Consider the following 16808-nt stretch of genomic DNA (forward strand, 5'->3'; position numbering starts at 1 on the left):
GATTTAAAGGACACATTACTATTTAGTTTTGTGGACAGTCATTTATTCTTGCCTGCTATTTGATCAGCTCAGCCTTGCTCCATATGTTAGGATATTGTAGAAGGCAGGAGTGAAATCACTGGAGAGCAGTAATGAAGGGGGGGATATGTAGGGTCAATTCAGGGTGATTGGGGCAATTTTTGCCATTGAGATGAATTGAAAAAGGTGTCCCAATCAACCTGAATTTACCCCTACATCCTATAAAGCTTACCTATAATAAAACAAATAAAAAAGTGAAAGAAAACTTTCTTTAAACACTTAGCTTCCAAATGGTTTCATGTAGGCATACTCATTTGATCAAGTAGGTGACTACATGGCTACCTAGTTACAATGTTGCAAAAATGGACAGAGGGGTGTAGAACGTTAAAAAGGAAAAGGGAGAAAGCTTGCGTTACAAAGAGGATGTCCATGTTTGATAAAGAGAGACTTTAACATCAGTTCATTTTCAATTATGAGTTCTGTCCAGTTCTGCAAAATGTTGCTGCATATTTGGGGATTTGCATACCCATTAATAAGTGAAGTACACTTCTAAAACTACTAATGTAAGATCTAAGAGCTATCCAGTTGAAGTTTCAGTTTACTCTCTTCTTTGTTCAAGGAAGTTGCAAAACCTGTTCAAGGGTATGTTTTGTCCCATAGATGGGCAGTTCACTCCAATGCCATCCATGCTGTAATGCTCTGAAGGAGACGGTGGCTTAGATGGACAGATCTCAGCAGGGAGATTGAGTTCTTGCTCTTATGTTTGCCTTGGAGGACTTAAGAGAATCTCAATGCATCTCTCCAGTCAAACACAGACTATCAGTGGTTCGCTTTCTGCTGTTGCCTGTGTGAAAGATGCTTCAGCAATTGTTATTGTGTCCGTTTCAAAGCTTATTAGCTGTGTGCTCAGAATATAAATTTTACTTTATTTCATTCTGACAGGTAAGCTTTTGGAAAGGAGGCCTTGGACGACCTTAATCGTAAAGAAAAAAAATAATGTTTTGCTTAAAATTATTAATATAATTTAGTGAGGTAAAACAGAAGCTCTCTGGTGCCGACCCCAGTCCATTTCTAAAGCTGTACTCACAATAGGCACGATTGCCTTGTACTGAGTCCAAGCACGACTGTCCACCTTCCCCGACTGGCCTGCACTCACAATGAAATTAACGGATGCTTCTCTGTGAGAAGGCTGTGTCCTTCACATGCGTACTGTGCCTGAGCCCAGCTGAACCATGCCTGAATCCAGCTCTTTAAGCGGGCCTGGCTATGGTTCAGAACGATCACGTGTCAAACGGACTGGACTTTGGGGGTCAACGTGCTCAGTCATGGTTCAGATCATCTAGTGTGAGTAGGACACTCCGGTTCACCTCGTAGTTCCTGTTTTCTGCTGCCGCTGCGGGCAGAGGAGTCTCCAGGTGTCCCACCCTGTGACATCATTCCTCCTCTGCGTGTTTATGCACGCTGGTTGTGTTGTGGCAAATTCGACATCTTTGTGTCCCTTCAGTTCTGGTCTCAAAGAAAAACTCTCAGAGTCGAATCTCCAGGTCCCAGGAGTTTAACTTTATTGACGAGCAACAAAGTGAGATGCCAGCTCCACATCTCAATCTCTCTTAGCTGGGGCACAGTTTTTATACATTTTTCTTATATGTTAAAACAGTGTGAGATCCACCTCTACAGTTATTTTCCATGATCTCATTTACAGGTGCTCTCCTCCCTTTCTCTTCCTGGAGTCTCCCTAGTACTCCCCAACATTTTCACCACAGTCACTTCACCAATAAACTGCAGGTGTTGCTTATGCAAGAGATAATTCTCTTTGTAAGGTTGGCCGACTGCCAACTAGTCTACATCCTTTGACTTAATCTCTCATGGTGGATTTCTGCCAATTTGATGGTCAACCCTTCCTCATGGGCCAAATGAAATGTTGTATCAAAAACCATAAACACTCTCCAAGGCAAGAAGCCTTCATATGACACCCTTAATAATGATCTAATTCATTTCACAGTCACCTGTTGTCTGGTGGAAAACTACCAATAAAATATGCTCAGTGGCCAAGTTAACTTCTCAGACACATCTGACCCTTACAGTCCCGTAGGCCGAGAGGCCTCAAAACACTTCTAGATTTTATAGTAAGCAAACTAATTCTACAATTGTTTTCTATAGGATGGATAAAATACTCCATCAGTTACAGTAGGGAACTAGTTTTTCAAATGTTTAGATTTAAAAAAAAATGTCGCTACTATTTTCTAAGCAATAATAAAAGATTATGCTTGGTACAAATCATGGCCATCTGAGGCCTTTTTCTTCATTATGAGGACAGTACCGCCCTGGAAATCAGCATGAAATGCATGTTATTGTTGTTTTTGGGCTCTTCTAGACCAGGGGCCGTATTCACAAAACATCTTAAGGCTAAAAGTAGCTCCTAAATTGCCGATTTAGGAGAAACTCTTAAAAATAATGGGCGTGTCAGTCCTAATTTTAGGTCTTAAATTTTTGCTCTAAAAGTATTTTACAAAGCATTTTAGTGCTAAAACTAGCTCCTAAATCTGTGAAATGTTAGGAGTAGTCAAGAGGACTCCTAAGTCACTAAGACAAAATCACAAACAGTCCTAATCCACCCAAAGACACTGAACACCATTGAGGCAATAGCAATAGAGCCTTGGGTGCTGAACCTTTTCTTCATAAATGCAATACATTTTGATTTATAGATTTGAATCTATGATGAGATATATTCCTCCTCTCGAGCTGATCAGAAAGACCTTTTGAATGTGTTTCTCCCAAACTTTGTTTATAAATCATAATTTGTTGCTTGAATTCTGCATTCTCTTGAAATGCATGCAGGCATCCAAGAGTACAATTACTAGTTTAATTAGTGACACTTTATTTTGAATAGGGCAATATTTGTGTTTTAAAACCTTTATTTTAATGTGGAAACATGACACCTCATTCTAAAATATTTCTATGATTAAATCTCTGACTCCTCCCCATCAGCCAATCACTGTGTGTTTACTCCATAGCAACGAGGTCAACCCCGCCCTTACTCTTAGCTTAAGACTTCAGTCTATTCCTTAATAAAAGTTTGTCTCAGCAGTTTTGTGAATAGGTTTTAAGAGAAAACTCTTAGCTAAGAACTTTTACTGCTATTTAGGAGAACTCTTAGTGGTAAGATAAAATGTTTTGTGAATATGGCCCCTGGTTTTCGTTTGAATGTTCGTTATTTTCCTCATATTCTCCATTGTTTCAGCTCCTCTCTCCTCGCATCTCAAATCGCATACCAAGTACTACATTTGTGTATGAATTAAAAAAAATAAAAACATTTTCCACTTTAAATGTCATTTCTAGTGAGAAATTACTACTGTAGTAATTAGATATTTGTTTTGTTCTTACCAAAGCTTGCTGTTTTTCTGTAATTACACTGCCTCAGAAGTCTGAAATCAGTTTCGTGAGGTGCCTTCACGCACAAACGCTGCCGTACAAGTCCTTGCCTGACAAGGCAGCAAAGCAAGCAGTCAGCTGTCTAGGCTTTCGGATGCAACCTCTGTTTAGTTCCTCTTTCTGTCAAACTCCACCTTCTGAAAAGCACAATATGCTATGATTGGTCGGCTGAAGCATAGTGTTGTGATTGGTCATTAGGGAAATGTCCCGCCCCTTACCATAACCGCCAGTTTCAACACACTACTAACCAACTCAACCAGGCCCCACCCCTTTATTCTGCATAGGAATTATTTAAATGAGGAATATTGTGAAGAAAACTCAAGCAAGAAAAAGGCTTCCAACAGCAACATTACACTAAAGAAAGATGAACATGGAAAAAAATCCTTTTCCAATAATTCATAACATCACAATACAGAACATAAAAACCACAGGACAACATTCCATAGTTTCAGCATTTCATGTTTTAATTTTGCATGTTTAATTCTTCATTCCAGCTGCACTCCAAAATCTACAATATTCAGAAAACGTGCACAAAAAGGTTTTAGGTTTTCCTTCCTCCTGCGAGAAAAAAAAAATAAAATAGAAAAAATAAAATAAAATAGAAAACATAACTATTACTCAAGCAGAGTAGAGAGGAAACTAGTGTTAAATCTATAAAGTTCCTTCTAGTCATGTAATTGATCAGTAACTCAGTCGCATCACCATCATATAAATGTCAATTGGGAATCCTCCGGTCTGGCCTCGAAACCACAGGGTTAAAAAAAATATTCTCTCTAAAAGAAATATTTTCAACTCATTATTATAGCAGTAATGTCATGTGTGCAGAAACTGCAGCATCTCCCAACCCTCCCTCGAACAAAACATCCAACTTCAGGATAAAGAAAAAAAAAAAAGACAAATATTGAGGAATGACACATATTCAAATGTCAAAAAAACAGAAGTCACCTGAAACCCCTCAGATTCAATGATCTGATGCAGAAAACAGAGTTCATCCTCTGAAACTCACTTCTAGGACTTTAAAATCTGTAACTTCCTAGAGTTAAATTAAAATAAATAAATGTTCGGTACAGGGAAAGCGTCAATCTATCATTTGTAGTTGCTGCTCTCTTTTTTATTTTTTGTGTTTTTATAAGAAAAATCTGAGATAACAAAAACATATTTATGCGTTTTCAGATTTTTCCACTTTCTCCACTGTCGCTTCCATATGGTAATGTTAACTGACAAAATACGCAAAGAAAAAAAGACATTAAAAACTGTACGCAAAGGGATTTTAAAAACATTTTCATGAAATAAATAAATAAAATACTTGTGTATATCCATGAAGCATAGCTTGGGTGGGTGAAAGGAAAGGATAGGTGGAAAATACTTGGTTTCCTTTTGCACTTAGAGAGCGTAAATGTGATGGAGGAGGAGAAACGGGCCGGTGGGAGGCGGACAGCATCAGTTCGCCGCCATTCCTGTCGCCTCGGATGAGAGTCTGGAACCGCGAGAGAAGACGACAAGTCAATTACAGAGTCATCAAGGTCACCTGAGCTCAACATGAATCAATCAGAGGTCCAGCGTTACCGTGCGTTGATCAGGTACTCGGCCAGGCTGATGCTGGCGGGCGAGCCGGTGATGGTGACCTGCCGGTCGGTCGATCCCTCCACTGGGTTGGCGATCTTGATCTGTGCCCCTGACATCTGACGAATCTCATTGATCTTGGCACCTTGACGGCCGATGATGCAGCCAATCAACTGTCAGAATTAACAGAGACACAAAATTTATTCAAAATGCGTAACATACACACCAGCCTAGTGTTGCCCATTTTTTGGAGATTGTGAGGCCAAGACCACAAGAACATTTATATAACAATTGGGTTATGGTCTTTTATCAGAAATGGTGTTTAATAAAATAAACTTATAGGATTAAAAGTGTATGAACCTCAAGATTAAGCATTAAAAATCGTATGTGCAAATTAATTTCACAATAACTACCTCAATATACACCACTGTTCAAGAGATTGGGGGGGAAAAAATGTGTTTTTTGAGAGTATTACAGTTTTCTACATGTTTTAGATTTAGTCATTTACACACAACACAAAATAGTCTGAAGTACGTCGTGTCCCTTTGAATGCGTTTGTCCATAGAAACACATTAATTCCCATACATCACGCCGTTGCCATTCATTTTCATCAGAGATTATCATCAATAGGTGTTGGTAATTTAACAACATCTTATATCAGGATAGAGCTGCATGATTCTGGATTAAATTACAATCAAGATTTTTTTTGGTTTAAAAATAGAGATCGCCGATTCTGAATACAAAACTAAATTACTAGAGGTTCTGACAAAATGTTATCAAAATCTGACAAAATCATTAACACATTCAATGCCAAGAAAGTTACTAAAAACATATTTAAAACAGGTCATGTGACTACAGTGGTTCAACCTTGATGTTACGAAGCGACGAGAATACTTGTGCGCCAAAAAAAATAAAAAAATAGCAACTTTATTCAACAATATCTAGTGATGAGCGATTTCAAAACACTGCTTCATGAAGCTTCGCGAATCTTGTTTAGAATCAGTGGTTCGGAGTGCGTATCAAACTGCCAAAGTCACGTGATTTCAGTAAACGAGGCTTCGTTATGTCATAAGTGTTTCGAAACATTTTGAAATTTCAATGGCTCATGTGACTTTGGCGGAACCACTGATTCTAAACAAAAGATTCGTAAAGCTTCGAAGCTTCATGAAGCAGTGTTTTGAAATCACTAGATATTGTTGAATAAAGTCAAATAAATTTGTTTTTTTGGCACACAAAATGTATTCTCGTCACTTCGTAACATTAAGGTTGAATCATTACAGTCACATGACCTGTTTTAAATATGTCTTTAGCAGCTTTCTGGGCATTGAAAGTGTAAATTATCTTGCCGTCAATGCAAGCCTCACTGAGCAATCGGATTTCATCAAAAATATCTTAATTTGTGTTCTGAAGATGAACGAAGGTCTTACAGGTGTGGAACGGCATGAGGGAGAGTAATTAATGACAGAAATTTCATTTTTTGGGTGAACTAACCCTTTAAAAATTACTTGGTTCATTACTGGATGAATCAGTGTTTTTGAATGAATCTTTTGAATGAATGATTCAATGACGAATACAATTAACAGTCACTTAAATTTGAAGTGGATCAAAAAAAGTTGATCAAAGTTGTCCTAAGACAAGAATGGGTATTGCATTTTGGTTTTAGGACAACTGTAAAAAGGTTTTGATCCACTTCAAATGTTGACTAGTGTATTTGTAACTACTGCGAGAAAAAACTGCTCTCTCTGGCTCACAAGCACTGATTTGAACGATCTCGTCAAAGGTGTAAAAGACACGGGCGAATCGATGTCATTAATAAAATAAGATCACGTGGGTGTTGAATCGAGATTGCAATGTTTTTCAGATTAATCGTGCAGCTCTGTTAGGATATGAGAAGTTTCATTCCACAATAACGATATACACACCACCACATAGCCGTTTTGAGCACGTACATGTGTGTCAGAGTGAGTGAAGCATTAAGTTCATTGTTCATGGCTTATAGCGCTCAACTCTTTTGCACTCCAGCTTTTTCACCTGCTACGCAAATATATTTACATACCGCTATAAGGCAAAATCTCTAATGATAGACACTTGATATTGTCGCCGCAATATATATCGTCCTAATTATCGGTTCATTGCTGGAAACCTACTAATCATCAAACATCCTAAACATCATCAGCCCGTCCCCTCACAGAAGATGAACTCACATCGTTTGGAATGGTCAGTTCGTGAGAGCCTGTCTGCGCAGACGCGTCCATACCAGCTGCAGAACAGAGAAACACATTCACTCCGTCAGCCAATCAGCAGCTTACATGCAGCGTATCGCGTGTGTCCGCGAGCGCTCTCACCTGTGAACCCTTGACTGCTGGGAGCCAGAGGGAACGGGCTCTGCTGCATCGCCAACTGGTGGAGTTTAGTGAGCTGTGGAGACAGAGACACATGACATTACAGTCCTTCTGTATGTGCTGTATGAGGGCGAAATCCCTATTCAGAGAATTGTGGGAAAACAACAAGAACTCAAAGAGGGTGTCTTACATCAGGCTGAGGAATGGCATGTTGTCCCTGCACCGCGTATGCCTGCAAAACACGGGATTGAGATTAAACACACACACGCACACACACACACACACACTACAGCTGCAGGCGGCAGAAAGACGCTCACCTGTCCTCCTGCGAAAATGACAGGCGATCCTGAGGGTTTGGGTCGGTAAGGGATGGTCACACCTTTGGGAGGCGACTGGAACGAGAAGAATTATCAGTTGTTGATTAGATGTTGAGATGTGGGCGTGGCTTAAACACTAAATGTCTGATGAAGACCAGCATACACCAGCAGACTGAAGCTTCACTGGAGATCCAGTTATGACAGTGATGACACAAACAGTACTGTGAATGTGTGCTTTACCTCCAGCATGACCACACAGATCTGTTTGACACACTCGATGATGGACAGCGGGGTCCCAGCGATAGTGATGGCTCTCTCAGTGGAGTTGGGCAGCATGTCTCCAGCCACCTGTACCTGAGCTCCTGTCGACTGCACACACAAACACACACAAGGGTCAGCAGGGGTCGTCATCAATGAGTGACGCACCATGTGACGTGGTCTCCACTCACCTCCCTGATCTCTTTGATCTTGCAGCCGCCCTTGCCGATGAGCGAGCCGCACTGGCTGGCCGGCACCACGATCCGCAGCGTGACCGGAGGCTTGGAGGTGGCCGTGCTGTTGGACATGGAGCTGCTGATGTCCTGATACACACCAACACGACATCATCAGTGCTGACCGAGGCCCGTGTGCATCACATCACAGCATTTCATTTAAACACATGCATACAAACGCTGAGGATTATTTCTACTGGCCCAGTTGAGCCAATGGTTCAAACTTTTAATTGCCATGCCAAAAGTCTCACTGGCCCCACCACAAAATAAAATAGGTCTAGTTATTGTTTGTGTTTTTGACCCATAACCTTAATAAATACGTTTATGATATTAAAAACTACTAGCCTAACTCATAAATTTCAAATATTGTTAAAGACAAGTAAATTGATTATTTGTTGCTGTTTTATTACTGACAAATTATGAGCAATGGCTAGGGAAGAAACGATATATCTGCCACCATATCAGTATCGACCAATATAATTACATTTTTAATGTTATTGTTATCGGCCCGATAAGAAAATCTGTCCGATATGTTAAAGGTGATAAATAATGGATTATTTCCTTTTACTAAAACACTTCAGATGCAGAATGTCTGCCATGATGGTTTTGAATTGCTTGAAATATGATTTAAATCACTACAGTTAAGTTCAACATGTGCAGCGCAAATCTGTCATATAGACTACATAAAATTATAATGACAACATTATAATTGTGTGCTTGGGACATTGCTTTTAACAGAGAGACTTTTGTTTTGTAATCAGGCTCTCAAACATTATAAATAAATTTGGATTTAGATTTATCGGCGTTCAAACAATTAACGTTATCAGCCAAAACTGAGTTAACTGTAGTTTAACACAAGCGCATGTGAAAAGTAGCTGATGATGCAGAGTGGGAAAAATGCACAATACAATGTGTCCTAATCATGAGACATGCTCAATATTAAGGGCTTTAAAAATAACTCGTAAGATTAAGATACGGTTAACACGTAAAGTTTAAAGCGGCTTGCCGTGTCAGCTGCTCTGACGGATTCTCGCTCTGTTTAATGTGTTTGTGGTGTGGTGTTTTCTCAGTGCATAACTTACATTTCACAGGTTTATTCTCCATCTGTAAATGTTAGAAAGTCATGCAAATATTTCCATTTTGCTTTAAGAATTGGACTGCTAGCAAATCTCCTCTAAACTTCCATGAACGAGCGCCGCTGCGTATCGCCATAATTCTGACTGAAATACACATTTTGCTACAATTTTTGTTGTTTAACGATGAATGTGCCATATGTAGAATTTTAAACCTACAAGTACGTGTATTTTTATGATAGCGGTAACTGTAAAGTCTCTATTGTAATGGGTTAATCAAAATGTAGTTAGTGTTTTTTTCTTTCATTTTTAGTTTAGTGAATTTAACTTCTGCTTTAAAGGCATTATTTTTATTTTCAGATTGTAAATGATAGAATGTGATGATTTGACACTTTTTGCACATAAAAGCATAGAAAACATGGTTATATTCACTATATTTGTTTTCATAGCCTTCAATATGAACACTTTGTAGGACATTAGGTAGGATGTGACATATGATTTTTTTTTTAAATCCAAATAAAAATTTGTAGAAAATACCGAAATATATACAGTTTATCACCATTTAGCCAAAAATAAATGATGTTCTGCCCTGTGTTGAATAATGTCAGCAGAGCAGTCAGCCGGTCACATGAGAGATGAGCCGTACCTCCTCTAGCTTCTCGATGATCATGGAGAAGGCTTTGAAGATGGCGGTGGTGGGGCCTGCGAGGGTGATGATGCGTTCGGGGCAGTTCCCTTCAGAAATGTTGATCCGCGCACCGCTCTGTAGAGAACACCAGCGCTATCACACATGACACAAAACATGAAAACAGCTGGAGAGGACGACTGACGGCAGATCTCACCTCCTCTCGCATCTTCTTCACCGATTCGCCTTTCTGAAACACACACAGCAATTACATATAGTAATATATCATGAAAACAAGTTATACCAGCAGTAGTTCTGCTTGACCACTAGGTGGAACTGTGGGTAATTTGTGTTGTGCCACAAGAAATCAAGGCAGTTTGATATATAATAATAATAATAATAATAATTATAAACTTGGATAATAATAATAAACTTGGAATTTTATTTCTTAATCTAAACATCAAAATGAAAACCAAACAAAAGATATTGAAGACCCATTATTTATTTAATATGAATAAATTATAATTTATAAAATAATAATAAAAAACATCTAAATAATTATTCACTTAATTAAAAGCCTTTTCAAGGGTATCAACAAAATAAAACTTCTCAGAGTTGAAATATTACAATCCAATCAAATATATTTGACGACTATAGTAAATAATATGAGTATGTCCTGTCATGTGTTGTGTGTAAATAATCGCACATGTGTAATGACGTCCTTCACAGAAACACATGACCTAAAACTGGTTTTCCTGATTATTTTCTGCTCATGTATGAAGCAGAAAATAATCACTTACAGTCACCTTTAGGTGACTGTAAGTGCTTTAAAGCTCTTCTATTGGTCAGGATACTGATATAGGAACTGATATTGACAGGTAAGTGTCACTCAGATAGTTTCCCCTGTAAAATCGCCACACTGGTCTGGTATCGTCCCGTGTATTGAGTATCCTGACATTACCATATGCCACATTAAAGCATGTTAACCTGCTCTATTATACCCGATAACCAAAATAATGAACTTTTAAACAAGCACCCCTTTAAGTGTGTGTTATGTGACAGCAATGGTGGAAAAGAGCATGCCGAAATTAACTGTACAATATCAACAGATGCTAAAAATTATTAAAATGTAGGATATATAGGATTTTATTGATAAGCAATATGGTACAGATGTACTGGGAAATATCCATCTAGTGGCAAAACTGCTTTGAAGAGCAGAAGATGGATAAAAACATTATTATTACTGTAATGTAGGGGTGTAACGACACCCTCATGTCATGATTCGATACATCACGATGCTGAACTCACAATATGATATTACTGAGATACTCCAACACGTACTGTAAAAAGTTAACAAAAATTGATTAAAATGCTCAATTTGGTGTTACATTAGGAGTGGAAATGAACAGGCTTGGACTTGTGCTGGTAACCCAATGCACAGGACAATGGTGACACCAGAATAAAAATACTAACGCTGAAACACAGATTTATTTTAGATGGATATGTTTGCACTCAGTCACTAGATATAGATTAGATATATATGCAAGTAATTATAGTAATTAATATAAATATATTATATTATATTATATATAAGAAATGTAGGTCACGTTTCACTGGTAATAAGGCATTAGGCATTATCAGGACTCTCTAACATTCCCCCATTGCATTATTATACATTATATTCAGGATCCCGTCCTGCGAGGACTTCAGATGACGTAACATCTGGATCAACATGCACATTCCCAAATTCTACATATCCTAATTATTGTTAATATGTAATTCATTTTTCCAGGAGCTCATCGATTCTACCTTCAATTAAATTGCTAACAATGATTGTAAATTAATTGCCTAAATTATTACATTATTAGCTAAAAGCATTCTCTAAAGTGTGATGTTGACATGCATTCTCTGTAAAGCTGCTTTGAAAAGATATGGATCGGGAAAAGTGCTATACAAATAAAAGTGAATTGAATTGAGTCAGTTGTGATGTTTATTTTTAGCATCATATCAGCATCAAAGACTGTCGAAACTCATATTAAATAACAGTATTAATATTCAATAGTATGTTTTATGATTCTGATCGCTGTATTATATCACATCACCACAAAAAAAACAAGGATTTTTATGTCAAAAGAGGCTTTACTGCAGTGAGAATGAGACTTTCACACATCATCATGTCCAAACCAGTGATGATGGCAAGTGTTGAATCTACTGCATTCATATGATTAGCTTTCCATTTCTGCAAAGTTGTGCTTTGATTGGAATCAGACATCACATGACCAACACCTCAGGTTTATGAAGGTAAAGTGCGACACCACAGGAGTCGTGAGGATTATATCGCATGTCGTTAATTAGTATAAACGCACAAGTGCTCAACAGTCAACCATTTTAAAGTGTGTAGTGAGCGCACCTTCCCGATGATGCTGCCCACTTCTTTGCCATGCATGAGCAGTCTGATGGTGAGCGTGACGTTCAGTCCTCCTTCAATCACACCAGAGTCCATGATGACCGATGAGTCGAGCTCGGGATCTTTGGTCACGGATGATTAACCTGTCAACACACACCTGAACATCACAACACCATACTCACACTGCACATCTACACTGAGAATACCATGGTCCTGTCCAAAACACATGGTAATACCACAATAAAAGCCAGAGATCACTAGTGTAAACACGCTATACTGAAAGTGGATAAAGGGTTATTTTTACCTGCAGCTTATTCTGAAAAACATGAATTCGGGTTATGTTTAAAAACACAAAGCATTACTACTATAAACATGAAGATAATCCGGGTATTCATGTGAATAATGAGTTAAATGAGCGGATTATTGATATAAACACGCCACTGAAGGCATCGGGTAATGAATCAGTGGAGCAGCTTTAGCTCGAGTGTGTTTACTAGCTGCGTAACAGAGCCTAATAACGGCCAGCTCCTCTTCACACCAAATATACAACTTTGAGCTGTATTCAGAGCGCTTATTTGTCGATTTAAAGCACACACTGCTGCGGTTAACACGGAAATATCAACAAACGTCGCGTGAGAGGCGCGGAGGGTGATTAGCACGAGCGCTAAGGCTAGCGCGCGGCCTGCAGGGCCCTCGCGCGCATGAAACGCGGTAAAGTCTCACCTGACGCGCGCGCTCCGGGAAGGGGAGAGGGTCCAAGGGTCCGGAGGGTGAGAGGGGGAAGGTTCGGGAGGTTCGGGAGGGAGTTTTGAGAGGATTCGGGGAAGAGGGAAGACACGGCTGCGTGATCGAGCTCCACTCTTACAAAGACAACAAGATGTGTCCCGATCACCTCTCACCCACGACCTTTCTGACGTCACCGCGCACTGCCCACGCCCCTCGGCGGCTGCGCACTGCGCACTGCGCGGAGTATGTACTGCACACTGCTGCTGGGACGCGTCGCCTACTGCTGGATCAGTTTCCTTGTGAAATACTTTGCTCTAAAATAACTTTAAAATATTCTGTCAGCACACTTTTTCGTTTTACAAGTGCCAACTTTTAAAAAAGGGATCATGACACAAGAAATAGAGGTATTTGTATCAAGTTCCATAACTTAAAACGTCCGTGTCATTAAAAAAAAAGCATTTATATAATTAAATACTTTTTTATTGCTTTAAACAACAAAATAATACAATATATGTATAATTAAATGCTACGTTTTGATCTGAGGTGACATGTGACGTCACATGGTCAGACATTTGCATACGACTGGAGCAAGACAACGCCTACTTTTACATGACCCCGCCCACTGGTGTTCAGTCAGAGCAGTAGGCAGGTTGTTTATGATAAGATTATTGTGTTATTAACAATATTGCGATGTAATGCAGATGGTGATGTTCCTGATCCCGATCAGAATCCCGATCAGCAAAAGATGGATTCAGTTTATTTTTAACGAACATCACGTCAGTGCTGACTTGCGTGTTTGTACCATCCATTTTACGAGCAATTGTTTTGAGAACAAGTCGCAGTACGATTCTGGCTTTGCCAAAAAACTTTTACGCAAAGATCAGGCTGTACCAACTGTTTTGAAACCAAGCGGCAACCTCCCCCTGTTTCTCGTGAAGCCAATACGGAAGTGAATTAAACTGCAATTCATCGACTGGCCGCTAGGGACAGGCTGCAGAAGTGAGCAGAATCTCATTGACCATCATGTTAAATTAGCCAAGTTTACAGCAGAAAAAAACATGTTTACAGTCTGGTTCATATTGTGGTTTTGGTCTATACTGCGAATTTTGCCCTTCATGACAACTCTGAGGGGGGTGAATTTTTTTATAGCTCATCTGTTTAAATTATTATTAAGCCTTAAAGTTCTGCATAATTAAGGGCGTGGTCACTTGAGTGACAGGTATGCCGCTGCTGTCTGTGAGCCGTGATGTTACCTCAGCAGCTCATTTCAGCCGCTGAATTTGGCATCTCAGTCGTATTTGTGCTTTTTTCTGGATTATTTTATACAATATATGGCTTGCTGCATACTCGAGACAGATGTCAGTCTCTGTACGTGTGCTCGCATGCGGAACACACGTTGTTGGATCGTCGTGGCATTGGCTAAAAGTTTTGTTCCTGAGATTTACTACAACGACAATACCAGGAGGATATACAACTCCGACAGCACTGCTTGGATATAACTAAAACTGCTGCACTATTTTGAAAAATTATACTTTGGATACGTGCTCATGTTTGAGAGAACATTTTAGAGATATAACTTACATCTGGTACATATATATATATATATATATATATTTTACCCAAGTGCCACGGATTGGATTCATCTCGCGATCTCTATTTCATTATAAAGGTATGAAATCCCATTTGATTTGTGTAATTTGCACACCCCACACAAATTAATTAGCCTATTGGTGTTGGAGCATCTATAACGTTATCGTAAAAAAATCACCGTAGATTGACAGTAATCCTTTAGTACTTTCTAATGATATTGCTATCTTTATTAATATTTTAGATAGTATCTAAGATAGATAGCTAGGGCGGGCGTGGTTTCAGCAACAAGTCGTATGGGCTCCAACTTCGTCTTGGAGTTGGAGCCAACTCTTTGCCCATTTTCAGTTATCCGGGAGTGACGTGCGGTCACGTGCAGCTAAGATGGCCGCGGCCTCATTTACGCGTCAAAACTGCTGTTCAGAACTCTATGGGTGACGTCACGGACACTACGTCCATATTTTTTTACAGTCTATGTTTGAAACCTGTAAGTGCCCCGCAAACTGTAACTTTTTAAACCTGTAATGACAGTGAAATTATAGCATAATCCCAAAGTCCCCTTAAGACAAGTCATTTCACTCTGCGACCATATTTGAAACAACTTTCCAGCATCCAAGTGCAGCTCCTTTTTAAATTGGGAAACATATAATTCTCAATAACTGTTCACTAAGCTTACAATTAAATTAAATTTTTAAAAACACCAATGAAATAAACAAGTAAAAATGTAAACAAGTAACAAGTAAAAATGAGCGCGAGTCTGGGAACGATTGGCTCTTTCATTTGGAAGGCGGGGCTTATTCGCCATATTGGGTGTTGCACTTGTTTTCTTATAAGGTCTTTGATAACCCTAGTAATTTTACTTTGTTGACTTGGATATTGTTTTTCAGAGTCCACCATGACCGACCCACAAAGAAATATGTGGGAACACAGCTGTCATTTTACACCATGAGACCTAATTACAGTAGTTAAGGTAATTGTTTCATCATATTTAAACACATTTTAATAACTATACAGATATTTTCATGAGAAGCTTTAGAGCTGTAAAGTTTCATAGTTTAAAACATTCTCAGGTAAAAAAAAAAAAGAGCATTTATGTTTGCGGAACTGTAGCATTGCGATCACATTTGATATTTGATACATTACATTTTATTCTCTAATTTTCTAGGAACACAGACAGAGCAGTTTCAGGTGTTGAGTTCACCATACCCATTAATTAAGATTAGACTGACGACAGTTTTGGGTGTTTCATTTTTAATTTTACAAAAGCTGAGTTCACCTTTTAATTCTGTTTTTGTTTCAACGTTTGATCACTGTTTTCAAGTAAGAATCTGTGTCAACACGTCAATCGCAGCAGAACAGTTTGCCCACGTGAAATGGACTGAACACAAAAAACCCACAAAAGACCTCTTGATGGCAGTGTTTGTAAGAGGCACTCTCAAAACACTCCTGCTACATGGGAAGATGTTCCAACGCATTCAAAGACAAAGCAGCCAAGCCTCAACTTGATTCTGAAAAAGTGTCTTGACATCATTAGTAAGTAATTATTTATCTGAAAAAAAAAAAGTTTTAATTATTTTTCTGAAATTTTTTTTGGCTGGATTGCCATATTTTAAGATATCCAGAACAACAGGATGCAAATTCATTTGTATAATCATACTCAGGAATTTGGAATAATACTGAATGGTTCTGTCACTTGAAGATATAGATTAGGAAAAATATGCAAAATGAGTCATTATTCTAATGTATAAAATGTATTTAAAAAAATACTGAATGTAGATTAAATGTATGTAAAAGAAAACAAAACTAGTTTTAGGCTTAGCCTTGAGAAGTTCTGTTGTGACTGTAGATGGCCAATACCATTCCTCAATAATTGTAATGTTTTGTAAACTTAAGTTCTGTTTATTTCTCTCTCTTACAGGCTACATCAAAAATAAATTTAATGATGAAGAAAATGTAATTAAGAAGGCCATCTCCCAGAAATGTGCCGATGAATGAAAGTTGGCAAAAAGGCGCCACAGTGATTGTGTGTGTGTGTGTGTGTACGCCAGACTGATTTGTTCAGAAATGTTGTATTTTACAGCTACTGCTTCATAGTTGTGTAGTTTTTTTAATATATATTCAAAGCCTGTAATTAATATAATCTAGAGTACAAAAAAAGGTTATATAATTGTACTTATGTCAGTTATTAATGTAATTCAAGTTCTAAATGTAGACTATATTAAATAAA

At 38.5% G+C, this 16808-nt stretch overlaps 1 protein-coding gene and 1 long non-coding RNA gene across 2 annotated transcripts; one reads left to right on the top strand and one right to left on the bottom strand.

The window, feature by feature from the left end:
• Positions 1-3893: 3893 nt before the first annotated feature.
• Positions 3894-13150, bottom strand: pcbp2 (poly(rC) binding protein 2). The gene is made up of 12 exons (XM_048192609.1): positions 12992-13150; positions 12272-12411; positions 10079-10111; positions 9883-9999; positions 8122-8253; positions 7913-8041; positions 7673-7747; positions 7546-7587; positions 7359-7431; positions 7218-7273; positions 5017-5186; positions 3894-4927 (listed from the first exon to the last, which is right to left on the bottom strand). Exons 2-12 carry the CDS (start codon positions 12362-12364, stop codon positions 4891-4893), a joined length of 957 nt encoding a protein of 318 aa, XP_048048566.1. The 5' UTR covers positions 12365-12411; positions 12992-13150; the 3' UTR covers positions 3894-4890.
• Positions 13151-13259: 109 nt separating this feature from the next.
• Positions 13260-16702, top strand: LOC125269673. Its single transcript, XR_007185168.1, has 4 exons — positions 13260-13398; positions 15469-15551; positions 15903-16114; positions 16500-16702. It is a non-coding gene; the product is annotated as an uncharacterized LOC125269673 (long non-coding RNA).
• Positions 16703-16808: the final 106 nt, after the last annotated feature.

This window comes from Megalobrama amblycephala, linkage group LG6 (assembly GCF_018812025.1).
Source record: "Megalobrama amblycephala isolate DHTTF-2021 linkage group LG6, ASM1881202v1, whole genome shotgun sequence".
In the NCBI taxonomy this organism is placed as follows: Eukaryota; Metazoa; Chordata; class Actinopteri; order Cypriniformes; family Xenocyprididae; genus Megalobrama; species Megalobrama amblycephala.